At 30.2% G+C, this 13188-nt stretch overlaps 1 protein-coding gene across 1 annotated transcript; it reads right to left on the reverse strand.

The window, feature by feature from the left end:
- Nucleotides 1-291: 291 nt before the first annotated feature.
- On the reverse strand, nt 292-8204 carry LOC109005026 (MLO-like protein 1). The gene is made up of 14 exons (XM_018983788.2): nt 7684-8204; nt 7536-7593; nt 7186-7406; nt 5420-5536; nt 5254-5314; nt 4904-4986; nt 4130-4204; nt 3902-3990; nt 3519-3568; nt 3045-3085; nt 1329-1538; nt 1162-1229; nt 1003-1063; nt 292-885 (listed from the first exon to the last, which is right to left on the reverse strand). Exons 1-14 carry the CDS (start codon nt 7798-7800, stop codon nt 607-609), a joined length of 1530 nt encoding a protein of 509 aa, XP_018839333.1. The 5' UTR covers nt 7801-8204; the 3' UTR covers nt 292-606.
- Nucleotides 8205-13188: the final 4984 nt, after the last annotated feature.

Below are 13188 nucleotides of genomic sequence, written 5' to 3' on the forward strand. Positions count from 1 at the left end.
AAGACAGGTTATGGACGAACCTACATGACTATGCCCATATTTTCATAGTACTATTACATCTATAAAAGAATTATACAAAATAATCTTACAAACTGACGTGACTTCATCTGATTTATTAAATCTACTTTACAATAAAAATAACTTTACAATCTGACGAATTACATTAAACCACATCAATTTGTGATATTATTTTTGTATAATCACTTTGAGACTAAAATACTTACCTTTCATAAACTCTGCCCAACTTCTTTCAAATACACAAAGGAAAAACTCAGAAAATACACCAGTTGGTGATCACTCATCACTCTCATGTGACATTTAACAATAATCTGGAAGTTTAGGAGCAATTCGTCCATATCAACAGACTGTTTTAAGTTATTAACAACAGCAAACCAAAACTTAGAGGGCGATTTGTTTTCCCTTTTTTGGCCAGAAATATGTACATGCTCACATATTCCTAGAAGTCTTACTTTCAATTGTTCTTCTTACTGATACTAGCCAATTTACAAGAAAGCCAAATCGTTTAATCATTTATCAATGCAAATATATATTGAAAACAGAAAGCTCTAACTTCAGTGAGAGGTTTGAGGGAGACACTGAGGCAGTTCATTTATGTCCATGGGAGATCTGTGCACTTGCAATCCCTCCTGCATTGCCTTCTTCCATTGCAGATTCCGTTTCACCAATTTCTGTCAACTCAACAGCCAAAGGAGCAGTCTCTTTGGGAACCTCGTGGCTAGAGCCATGAGTGGTAGTAGAACCTTGAGCACTAGAGCCATTGGCAGCCTTTCTCAAACCTTTGGTCTTTTTGGCATGCTTAGCCCAACCAACTAGTCCTTCGTGTATATGTTCTTGAAATATTTCCTTTTTAAATGAACTTCCCATCTGTAAACCATAAAAACAGCAACCTTTTATCAGCCTAAAACCGTAAAACGCCAATATAAAGGTGCTAAAAAAGAAGAAAGAAGAAAGAAAGTGATTTTAGGTGATGATCCAACTCACCTGTGTGACAATAGCATAGAGTGGCAGGGTACTGTAGCTGCTGAAGAACTGAATGAATGCTCTGAGAAAATTTGGCATTTAACTAAATCATCAGATTTTTTGAGCCAATAGAAAAACATGGTTTCAAGAACAGGATACATATGTCATTGTTTCACGTACCCTATAACAAGTCTAGGTATAACATATCCGACTTCTCCCATTATGCAGGAGTCAAATCCATATTGAACCTGCAATAGATTGCATAAGATAAGATCCATCTGTAGTTCATACTTTAAATTTTATATGAAACCTGGTAAGTAGGCAATGAATTTCGAGTTATGATTTACCCATATCCAAAAGAAAAATGCCAGTTCAAAAGAATTCTGAAACATGATGATATGAATCAATAAGAGCACAAGCTTGGGCCTATGGAACCAGAAGTGATCATCTGAAGGTCGAACAACTAACTCCCCTGCAATTGCTATATGTTTCTCTGCAACCTCATGGGCCAACTGGCAAATCACATGCTCCAACTTGGTGCCAACAGCAAGTAGAAGCTGCAAAAATAAAATAAATACTATCAATGTTAAGGTCCTCATCCTCCAAGGTTCTCTTCAGCATTTACGAGATGAAAATGCGATCTGATGTTTTGAGCACTGAAACGTGTAATTTTCAATAACGTAAACAATACATACCAACAAAAACCAAGGAAAATAGCATAGAAAAAGAGTCTAAACATTGGCTGTAAAACTAAGAGGTTGGAAGGCATTCTCAACAGAACAATGTACTCCATTTAAACTTACAGCTAAGAGGTTGAAAGGCATTCTCAACAGAACAATGTACTCCATTTAAACGGCGTGGAGCTTCTGATATATATGTCGATAAATATATTCATAATTCCACATGTAAGTAATTGGTATTAATATGTGTATAAATACATACCTACTCGTGTGTGTGTGTGTGTGTGTTTTTAGTGTGCTAGAAATTGATGAAATCGATTGAATTTAAAGGGTACAGGATTCCATATTGAAATTAGATTATCTTCAGAAAACTGTGCTATTCAAGTCATTTATACATCACAAAATCAACAAGCAGTATTTCTAACAAATTCAGATTTGTAAATAAAAACAGACAATACATCTAATTGAATCAACCCTAGAACAATTTCTTTGTTGATGATATCTTCCTTTTCACATGTTCTATATACCCTGAATAGCCAGCTTCAATGAAAAATGAGCTTTTTCTTGTATGTCGGCGACAATTAGATGTCAGCTGGATGAAGGGTTTCTTTAACATCAATGGTAATTATTTGTTTCTTTTGTATTTTCTCCAATAGGCAATAGTTTAAATGATCTTAATTTACTTGTAGCTTAATATAAAATTGGGGTGCTGTCCCCTGCTTCTAAAAAAGTCTACTCATAGCTCAATCTTCCATAGGTTCCTTTTGCGGGAGAATGAGCATGCCAGAAATAGATCTCTTAAAATTATCATGTACCACTGTGAGTTGTTTGAATTGCTTGGAGCACCTGCAAGATTGCAAGATTGTAGGGTCCTTACACTATAGTATGAGCTTGAATGAATGTGTCAATGCTCAATTGCAGCTACAACTCAATTGCAGCTACAAGAACTGTTTATGATGTGATCCCTGGTAAGCGTGTCAAACTTTAAAGGGACGTATGAGGTCTTTACAAACTGGTGATGTGGAAGGGCTCCTTTTTATATTTGGATTCCACCATTTCCCTTAATAACATTCAGCTTTAAAGTATTGCAAGTTCCTTGTGATAGGGTAGAAAGTTCCACATGAAAAAGCAGATACCAAGGGTCAATGACTCTTCCATTTCGTTCAAATCCAAATATAAAATCCTCTTAGTTACACACAAAAGCCACATCGTATGTCAGATAAAATATACATATTTACCTCAAAAAAGGCATTCTGCCAATGTCCATTTTAGTGTAAGATCTACTGGCTAGTTTAATTTAATCAGACGTCTTAAAATGAACAAATATTCAAATTTCATAAACAAAAAGGAAATTTAGAAGGAAAGCTAGGATGGAGAACTTACAATGAAGGGAACGAATGAGATCCAAAAATATGCATGCCAACCTGCAAGAAAAATCAGAACATGTGATTCTTTGTAGATGATGATCTTCATGTAGCAGAGCAATAGGGAGACAGGACCATGGCTTTATGGTCATGATAAACTTCTAAAATTCTGAACCCTGACATGGAAACATTACATTGTATATGGTGATAAGATAAAAAAAAATGTGTGTATCAAATCGATGAGAACTGGAAACCTCTAACAATTAAATATCTACTCCACTTTCAATGCCAGTGTAGGACTATTGTCCAAATTTCAGTATGAAAGAAGAATTTGATTTGTCGTTTAACATAAAATTCAAGTTACAGCTAGAAAACTGTGTGCTTGGGATGCCCTGGTGGCCATACACTCCATGTATACCAAAAACTTATTGCACTCTTTTGACAACATAAATGCTGCACTCATCCATGAGAGAGAGGGAGAGAGATGGCTTACCAGAGATGTTCAGCAACAAAAAGATGACTACAAATAACCAAAGATACCAACTGCAATTAATGAAGTCGGAGATTAGTTAGATCTATTAACTAAGAGGAATTATATCAGAAGATAGATAGTCTCAAGGAGAGATGGTACATGATAATATGATCCATGAAAAAGAAAGAAGCAAACCAAATACATGCTTTCAAGATTCCACAGAAGTACTACCCTTCTTTCAGGCAAAAGAAGTTGAGACTAAAACTCAAAATTTCTATGCCAACACTTTCGTACTGGTTTAACCTTTTATATGATAAACTCCACTCTACATAAGGAACAATAAAGAAGACAGAAAAGAAGCCAAAGGACCTATCCATTTTGCATGTCTTTCCTAGTGTACCAACCTTATTCCAACGACTTTCTTAAATTCGGCTTCCAGGACACGTATCATGTACCCATAGAAATTGAACTTTGGGTTTCCCTTGCTATGAGTCTGCAGGAAATAACAGTAATAAGACTTAGAAAGAGTCTTTTTGAAATAAAAAAGTACTGGGGTGTCATACCAAAGAGCAAAAGAAGAAAAAAGAGGAGAAGAAATTGAAGGATAGTTAAAGAAGCTTTATTTAACATACCATAATGAAGCCCAGTCGGAGCGCCTCATAATCTGCTTTGGTCACTGATCCATAAAATTGCTTGAAAAAGGAGAGCTGAAAACAATGAAGATATTAAAAAATGAATTAGTTGTTGTAAGAGCAATACTGAATTTTATTTACTGCCTAAAATTTTGATTTCAGACAGAAGTCAGGCATGCAAACTGAAGTATTTGCCTTTCCTAGCTCAACTATTGAATATCATAGCCGAAGTTTTCTTTTTCTCAAGTCATTACTGTCAAGTAAACAGCACAAGAAAGATTATCTGCAAAGTTTAGGTCGATATCGTATGAGTTGAAACTTGCCTTTCCCTATGAATTCGGGGTAGTTAATAATAAATATTTAAAGTGGAACTAGGGTGTAGGAAAAGGAAATAAAAGAACAAGTTAGAAAATTTTCTTTTGACACAAAAAATTAATTTTCTTTTCCTAGTATGGATAAAACAAGAAACGGGATGCAGACATTATGAATCTTAGATAAGTCAACTGATCTTGTTATAATTTAACAGTTGTGATTACAGGTGGTACTAGTCTTCAACATATCAAATCTGAAGATTGGATTGAGTTGATATCAACCCATCTCATCTAATCATTACAACTTTTCCAAATTTTCAAACAAAATATAATAAACAATTCAACTTTTTCAAATCCCAAAATAAAAATAATATTCTAACAATATTTTATTTAATTTTCAACTTTCATCTCATATCATCTCAACTTACTATCCAAACCACTCCTAAAGGATTCTGTAACTTACCAACCACCCTACCAAAGCCGAATTCATGCTAAATCGACCCCGGATGAATTCATGATCTTGGACCTTCGTGAATTTTGTTATAACTGCAGACACAGCATTTGCATCAGAAAAATTGCAAATAAAAGCAACTAGCTTTTGGCTAGTAAAGAACATGCAACACGCTTAAGGGTGAAGTGGTAAGTTTCAAGTCACAGAGAAAATTCTCAGACTAACAAATCTTTGTACTTATCCGCCAATCATTTGATATGATCAAAAGGATGATAAACAGTACTTTGCAGATTCAATTTATGTCATGAATAAGTAACATAACACGGGAAGGCATGTAGGCATTAGCTCTTAACGAGCATTACCTTTTTCTGTATCATAATTCTTTTTGACTATGCCTTCCTCCCAATATCTCCATTGACGTATCTACGCCATTGAAAACACATTAACAGAGTGTTCAAAGGTTGAAAAATAGAAACTCTTGGCTATGAAGCAAAATTGGAGAAAGAATTAAGAACAGTGACAAAATACCTTTGCACCTCCGAGAAAAATGGTTAGAGCACAGAAAGCCACGTGCACAACGGCTAACACAAAGATAAATATGTGAAGATGGTGAAGCGCGGTAGTTGATAAAAGCGGAACGTTTCCCTGGAAAATGTTGTAAAGAAAAGCAGAAAATCTTTCAGTTCATAAATGCCGGTTTTATCAGAGAGTTTTGTTACAAATCAGCAACGTTCCCGTCACACACCTCACACATGACGTGAAATTTTTTTTTTTTTTTCCTTTTTTTATAAGATCTGCGGTGTTTTTTATAAGATATAATATTTTTTATAAGACGTTAAGTATGGAATGGTAAATAGTAATTATGAGAAAAAAATTTCTTTATCGAATGGGACTCCAAAGGTCGAAACTCGGGAACAAAAAAAAATAAGGAAAAATATTTGCATCATTTTACTATTTATCACACACTTAACACATTTAGTATATTGAGATTTAAAAAAGAAAAAAAAAATTGAATGCATGGTGTGTGAAGTGTGTAGACTGATACATAGAATTATCAAAAAAAAAACCAATAACGTGTACAGAATTGCGAAAATGTACTCAACCAACTTGTTTAAAAAAGGCAAAAGAGAGATTAAATTAAAAATACAACTACTAGATAGCGTACAAGAAGGTACGACTTCTGTGCATAGACAACGAAGTGGATGCCAAGTGACAACAAAAGACCGTCACTTAAAAAGAAGAAAGAGGAAGAGAGAGAATTTAAAACCGCCATTATTATTTTGTTGTCATGTCGCAATTTATCATTAATTATAACTTTTAGGACCGGTTTGAGATGAGATAAAAATTTTATGTTTTATTTTTATATTTAAAATATTATATTTTAATTTTATTATTGTATTAGAATTTAAAAAATTGAATTGTTTATTATATTTTATATGAGAATTTAAAAAAAATATAATGATATGAGATAACATAATAATTTTGTGTCTCATTCCACTCCAAACCTGCCCTAGTTATAGGTATTTTTGGTCAGGAATTTTAAAAAGAAATTGGTTTAACAACTCAACGTATTTTTAAATATTTTAATTCTAAATATTATTTAAATATAAAATATTTTTTAATTTTAATTTTTTTTAATTTAATCATTATAACTTTATTAAAATTTTAAATAAAATATAAAAAATAATACTACTTTTTTCAAATTTTAAAACAAAAGTTATATTAAAAAATTATATTTATAATATTTTTATTTAAAATTTTCTCTATTTTTTTAAAATTTAATAAAACATCTTAATTCAAATCATTTTACTATTATTTATAGATATATGAAAATATTTTAATTATTTAATCAGGTCTAGTCACAAAATAATCTTATAAAAATAAATTTATAAATTGATATAGTTTAATATGATTCGATAGATTATAAAGTAAATTTTAATTTTAAACAAATCTAACATTACATAAAATTGTATAATTTATAAATTTATTTTTATGATATATTCTTTAACAAAACATAATTTTTTGAATTAAAAAAGCACAATTAAAAGAGTTAAAGTTAAATTATTGTTTTTTCGTAATAACTAATAAATAAACATTTTCAGATAATTTATCACGCAAGTAGGCAACCGACCCCATTTCACCGGCATTGGAGTCTGGACCCTACTGGGTCTACTTGGATGGGAAATTGGAATTGGTCAATTCACAAATGAGAGCCAAACAGCATAGAAAATAAAGCATTGATTACGCCCACAAATGTTGAAAAAGGGGGAAAGAAAGACAGGGAGCGGAGGTACCGTTGAACAGGTGGAAGCAGTGGTCTCGGCAAGGAGACGACGGGCAGTCCCCGGAATAAAGGAATCCAAGAGGGTTTGGAAATGGGCAGTGGTAGATGAACTTTCTTCCTCTTTCTCACAGGGCAACCACTTGCTGGCCAATTTCTCGGATATGCAAATTCTGGCAATCCGATTTTGGAACACTGTCAGCAACAGTGATATGAACCCCAAAAGCATTAACTCTGCATTCATTCCCAAAATCACCTTAATATATATGCTAAAATCCCCAAGAATTCATTGAAAAATGCTCATAAATATGCAGATTTTGTGCAGAGAGGAAGACAAGGAAGGAATAGGTGGAGAGTGGTGACCTTCTTTTATCTTCTGCAAGGCCTCAAAGAGAGGTTTTTGGTTCTTTTTCTTGAGATACTGAAAGATCATAAATTTGAACAAGAATGGTCAGTTTCCAATTTCCATAGATATACAAACAGAGGAGTGAAGGAGATTTAAGCAACATGCCTTGCCAAGGAAGTGGATGATTCGTTCGACAGCAAGAGAGATAACAACGATAACACTGCAGACAACAGCCACAACCCAAGTAGGCGTATACTCCAGAGTTGTTCCACCTTCTGCCATCGTTCTCTGTCTCTACTTAGAAACCAAAACCAGAATGAAAATATGCAGTCCTCTGTCTCAAACTCTTTTCTCAAAGAACCCCATAAACAGAAAAAAGGGGAGGAGTCAAAGAGTGCTGAGATTTGAGATGGAACAGAGGAAGAGGAGAACGAGATGCTGTTAAGCTGATGAGTGATGAATTTGTGCCTCCCAGTTTAAGATAATTTAATAAGTAAAGACAACAGTGGGTTGACGCAACATTAACAGAGACAGAGACACAATTGAATTAGTCTTATGATTATAATATATTGGCCTGGATCGACACCAAAAACGTTTACTTAAATCAAATCGAAAACGCGTATCCGGCCAACTTTCGGCTCTTCCCTCCCTCCTTCTGTCCGGCCAGCGTCGGAGTTGTTGGCCTATGTATGTATATATTTTTAATTTCCAGTTTATTTAAATCAAATCGAAAACGCGTATCCCATAAAAAAACAAACGAAAGAAAATTGGGAACGCGGATTAATTATTGTTAGGCTTGGTTTTGATCATCAACTACTCTCAATTTATATCAATTTATCTTTATAATTTTTTTAAATCTCAACATAAAATATAATAAATAATTTAACTTTTTTAAATTTTAAAATAATAATAATATTAAAAAATAATATTCTAACAATATTTTATCATCTCAATTTAATTTAACTCAACTCACTTCAACATTCAAACTCACCCTTAATTATTGTCAGATCGAGAGTTCTATTATGCCCGTGAGAAGAGACAGTTTTGGTCGTTGAGTTCACATGGAAACCAAAAAAAAGGCAATACAGAACGAATTCACATGGAAAAATGTTTGATTTAACGTTGTATTTTAATGATCATATTCTTGAATGCATTATTGGATTGGATCAGGACAAACCAATGATCATTTTTTAAAAAAAAATAAAAAATAAACAGCATTGTTGCAATGACAGGCACAAGAGTTGATCTGTTAGATCACTGGAATTGGCTTTTTTTAATGCATCTTCAAAATTTAAATAAACGTAGATAAAATAATTTATGTTAACTCCTTCAATTTGAAGAAAAAATTTAAATTATAAATTATAGTAATTTTAAATATATATTTAAATTTGAAGATATATTGTTTATCTTTAAAAGTAATACTTTATTATAAAAATTATCTCAATTCCTTTACTTTTCAATTTTCATTTCTCATAATTTTTACTTCTCTCAAATATCTATTTTATTTTTATTTTTGTGTACAATTTTAAAATACGTGAGGGAAGAAATATTATTATTAATTAATATAGTTAATGTAATTATAAAATATAAAAAATATTAATATTAAAAAAAATATTATATTATTATTTTAATTAATTTAATATAAAATTATGATTAAAAATATTTTTAATTTATAAAAAATATATACTTTTCAACAAATTTTAAAAATGACTTTAATAAACCAATGCAAATGTGAGGGCAAACCGGTGCATGAAATAACAAAGATTATTCTCTTTCTGAATTCAACGCGTAGACACGACGTGCAACGCTCTAAAGCCACATGACCACGTTGATCTTAATTTTGCACCATTATTAATGTTATGACAGCATATGTGTAATCTGAAAGATCTCCATTGTATAAGTCAAAGGGAATACTCGGAAAGATCAGGATTCAGGAGACATCGTGGCTCCTACTGTTGAATGACACCATGATATATGCCTCAGTTTGTCTATTTGAAGTTTGGATAATGAGATGAGAATTTTTAGTTTTATATTAAAATTTAAAATATTATTTTTTAATATTATTATTATTTTGAGATTTAAAAATTTTGAATTGAGATTTGAAAAAATTAAATTATTTATTATATTTTATGTGAAAATTTGAAAAAATTGTAATAATAAGATAATATGAGATGAGAAATATTGGTTTTGCACTTTTTAATACCTTCTCAAACTAACTCAGTCCTCCAATGCAAGAAGCAAAGGGGAAATTGCAAAAATAAAGCCAATAATTTCGTCTCATAGTCTAGTTAATGACTCATTTGGAGAGTGAGATGAGATAATAATTTTGTAAATAATAATAAGATAATTTGAAAAATAGTGAAATAGTTTGAGCTGAGTATTTTTTAAGTTTTGGAAAATAAGGGAGAAAATTTTGAATAAAAAATATTATAAAATTAAAATATTGTTAGAATATAGTTTTATAATATTATTTTTGTTTGAAGATTTAAAAAAATTAAATTGTTTTATATTTTTTGTTTTAAAGTTTGAAAAAATTGTAATGATTAGTTAAAAAATATTTATATTTGAATTATGTTTGAAAATTATATGTGATGAAATGAGATTAAAATTTTAAAGTGAAATCTATTTTCAAACAAGCCAACTTCTTTTCGGTTGATTAGATACCAAAAAAGGGTATCCATCAAGGCAGTTGATCTAAAGATTATGGTGGGCGGACGATGGTAGATCTCATAACCTCCAACATCCAATGGTCAGAGAAAAAATTTAAGAAAAAAAAAGAAAAAAAAATCAAGTCAATATAAAGTATATTGGATAAAGTGCTTGCATTGCATAACTTGATTTAGAAAATAAATTTTAAAATTTGAATTAAACAAATTATATATTACCATCTAATGATGTGGATTATGTGTTCTATACGCTAACTTGATAATAGAATTAGGGCCTATTTGGAACTGCAGTATGAGTAATAAAAAGTGTTTAAATAGCTTACAAATAATCATCGTTTTTACCTTAGAAAATATATTTTTAATTTATTTCTAAACAAATATAACATATTTGAAAGTACTTTAAATATATAGTTACTAAGCAGGTAATGATTATATGAAAAAATTAAAATTTTAAAATTAAAAAATATTTATATTTGAGCGATGTTTGAAAAAAAGATAAAATGAGTTTCCAAATAACTAAAACGACGCCTATGTCTTTTGCCTCTTACCTTCTAATATTTAGACAAAAAGTCTAAAAATTATTGATCACACCCATTAATGTTATGAGTATTTCAGATAATTCGGGTTTATCTATAAATAGTAGAGATTTAAGATGTTTGAGTGGGTTTTGTTAGTCCTATTGAGATCCATTTGAATGTATGAAGTAGGTTGAGATATGCTTAAAAAATTAGTGAGTCATATTAATGATTGGTTTGTTTTTTTCGTGATAGAATAATAATAGAAATTCCATCAAAGAGCAATATTGAGTTCAGATGAAAAAAGTAAGATTATTTCAAATAAAATAAGTTGTGTATGTTTGGAGAGTTTATCCATCTATACGAAATTATCTCAAATAATCTGAGATCACCTTAACACCTAAACGGACCCTAAATCTAAAATATCAAGGATAGTGGTGGGTTAGAGGAGCCAGCCCAAGTTAAGACCCCTATAAGTTGGGTGGATGGAAGTCACCCCTGATCTGACTCTGAGGGGTCAAAAGCAACAAGGTAGCGTCCTTTTTCTTCAAAATAAACAAACGAAATATGGTGCTATTTTACCGTTGTTTTATGAATCTTGGTTCAAGTAGTATTTATGTCAGTTAGTATGGAGGAGGAGATAGGTCAATTTTTAAATAGTTTAAAAGTGATTGCAAAAACTTGATAGCTTGGGGAAATTACAAAATTGGTAATTAGTTTGAAGGAGGTTTGTGCATTCTTTTTCTCTAATTATTTTAAAGGGAAGAGGTAAAGGATCCCCACAGCTACCTCATTGAGTTCTCGTCTGGAAATTTAAAATATCTGTGAATAGTACATAAATAGTTTGAGTTAAGATGTAATATTAGAATTTGAAAATTGAAAGAAAAAAAAATTAAATAAAAAAATTATAAATTTAAATATTATTTTTGAATATTGATTTTATTTTTAGATTTGAAAAAGTAGTATTATTATCTGTGTTTTGTTTAAAATTTTGAAAAAAATATAATAATTAGATGAAAAAATTAAAAATTTTAATTTAAAAAATAAATATTTAAGAATACCTTCCCAAACTAGCTCAATCCTCCAATGTAAGAAGCAAAGGGGAAAATGCAAAAATAAAGCCAATAATTTCGTCTCATAATCTAGTTAAGGGCTTGTTTGGAGAGTGGGAGGACCCGGAGGAGATGATAATTTTATGAATAATAGTAAGATAGTTTGAATAATAGTCAAATAATTTGAGTTGAATATTTTTTGAATTTTGAGAAATGAGAGAGAAAAAGTTGAATAAAAAATATTATAGAGTTAAAATATTGTTAAAATATATATAGTTTTATAATATTATTTTTATCTGGAGATTTGAAAAAATTTAATTATTTTTTATTTTTTGTTTAAAAGTTTAAAAAAATTATAATGATTATTTTGAAAATTTTGTAATGATTAGTTAAAAAATATTTATATTTGAATTATGTTTGGGAATGAGATAAGATATGATGAGAATTTTAGGATGAGATCTATTTCCAAATAAGCCAAATCTTATTAGATACCAAAAAGGGGTGAGATATTTTTGGGTGGGATATATTTTCATCCAAATGAGAATTTTAGGATGAGATCTTTTTGGCTTATTAGATACCAAAAAAGGTTATCCGTGATACACATTGACTTGATAATAGAATTAGGATCTGTTTGAAGTTGCATTAAGAATCTTAAAAAGTACTTAAATAACTTATAAATAATCATCGTTTATACCTCGAAAAATACTTTTTTAAATTTATTTCTAAAGAAATATAACATATTTGAAAGTGTTTTAAATATATAGTTATCAAATAGTAATTAATTTTTTAATAATAAAATTTATTACTTAAATAATAAATTATAAATCTTTAAATTATAAATTATATTTTTTACCGCAATCTCAAACATAGGCCATTAGTTTTGTTATATGCACGACTTTCAATTTTAAATGGTGCCTAATTTTTCTCATGATTCTATCCAAAAATCAACGGTCTGCATCCAACTTTCGCGTAAGCATATATTATGTATTGTCGCCAATTAAATATTTTTTATGATAAATATTATGTATCAGTCATTATTTACTCTCATATTTTATATTTATAATTTTTTTATAAAATGTGAGAATATTTTTTATAGAATATACAAATATTTTTTATAAAATATGGAGTGTAGAATGAAAAATAGTGACTAATAAATAAAAAAAATCATTTTCCACTCTTAAAATGACCACTCACTCATATCATGACATAGATAGCATAATAGAATTTTGTCACGTAATTATAAATGGCCGGTTATGTATAAATGATCGGTTTTAGAAATGAAGTCGTATGCGTATTGAATATTGCTAGTCGGTCAAGAAAATCTTGGCAGAAAAACAGTGCTAGTGGGACCGTGCAGCATCTTTGATCGGTCCAGGATAATTGATAAAAGAAAAAATTTTTAATCATTTTTACACATTACACGTCATATTTTATATT

Source organism: Juglans regia, chromosome 12 (assembly GCF_001411555.2).
Source record: "Juglans regia cultivar Chandler chromosome 12, Walnut 2.0, whole genome shotgun sequence".
Taxonomy (NCBI): Eukaryota; Viridiplantae; Streptophyta; class Magnoliopsida; order Fagales; family Juglandaceae; genus Juglans; species Juglans regia.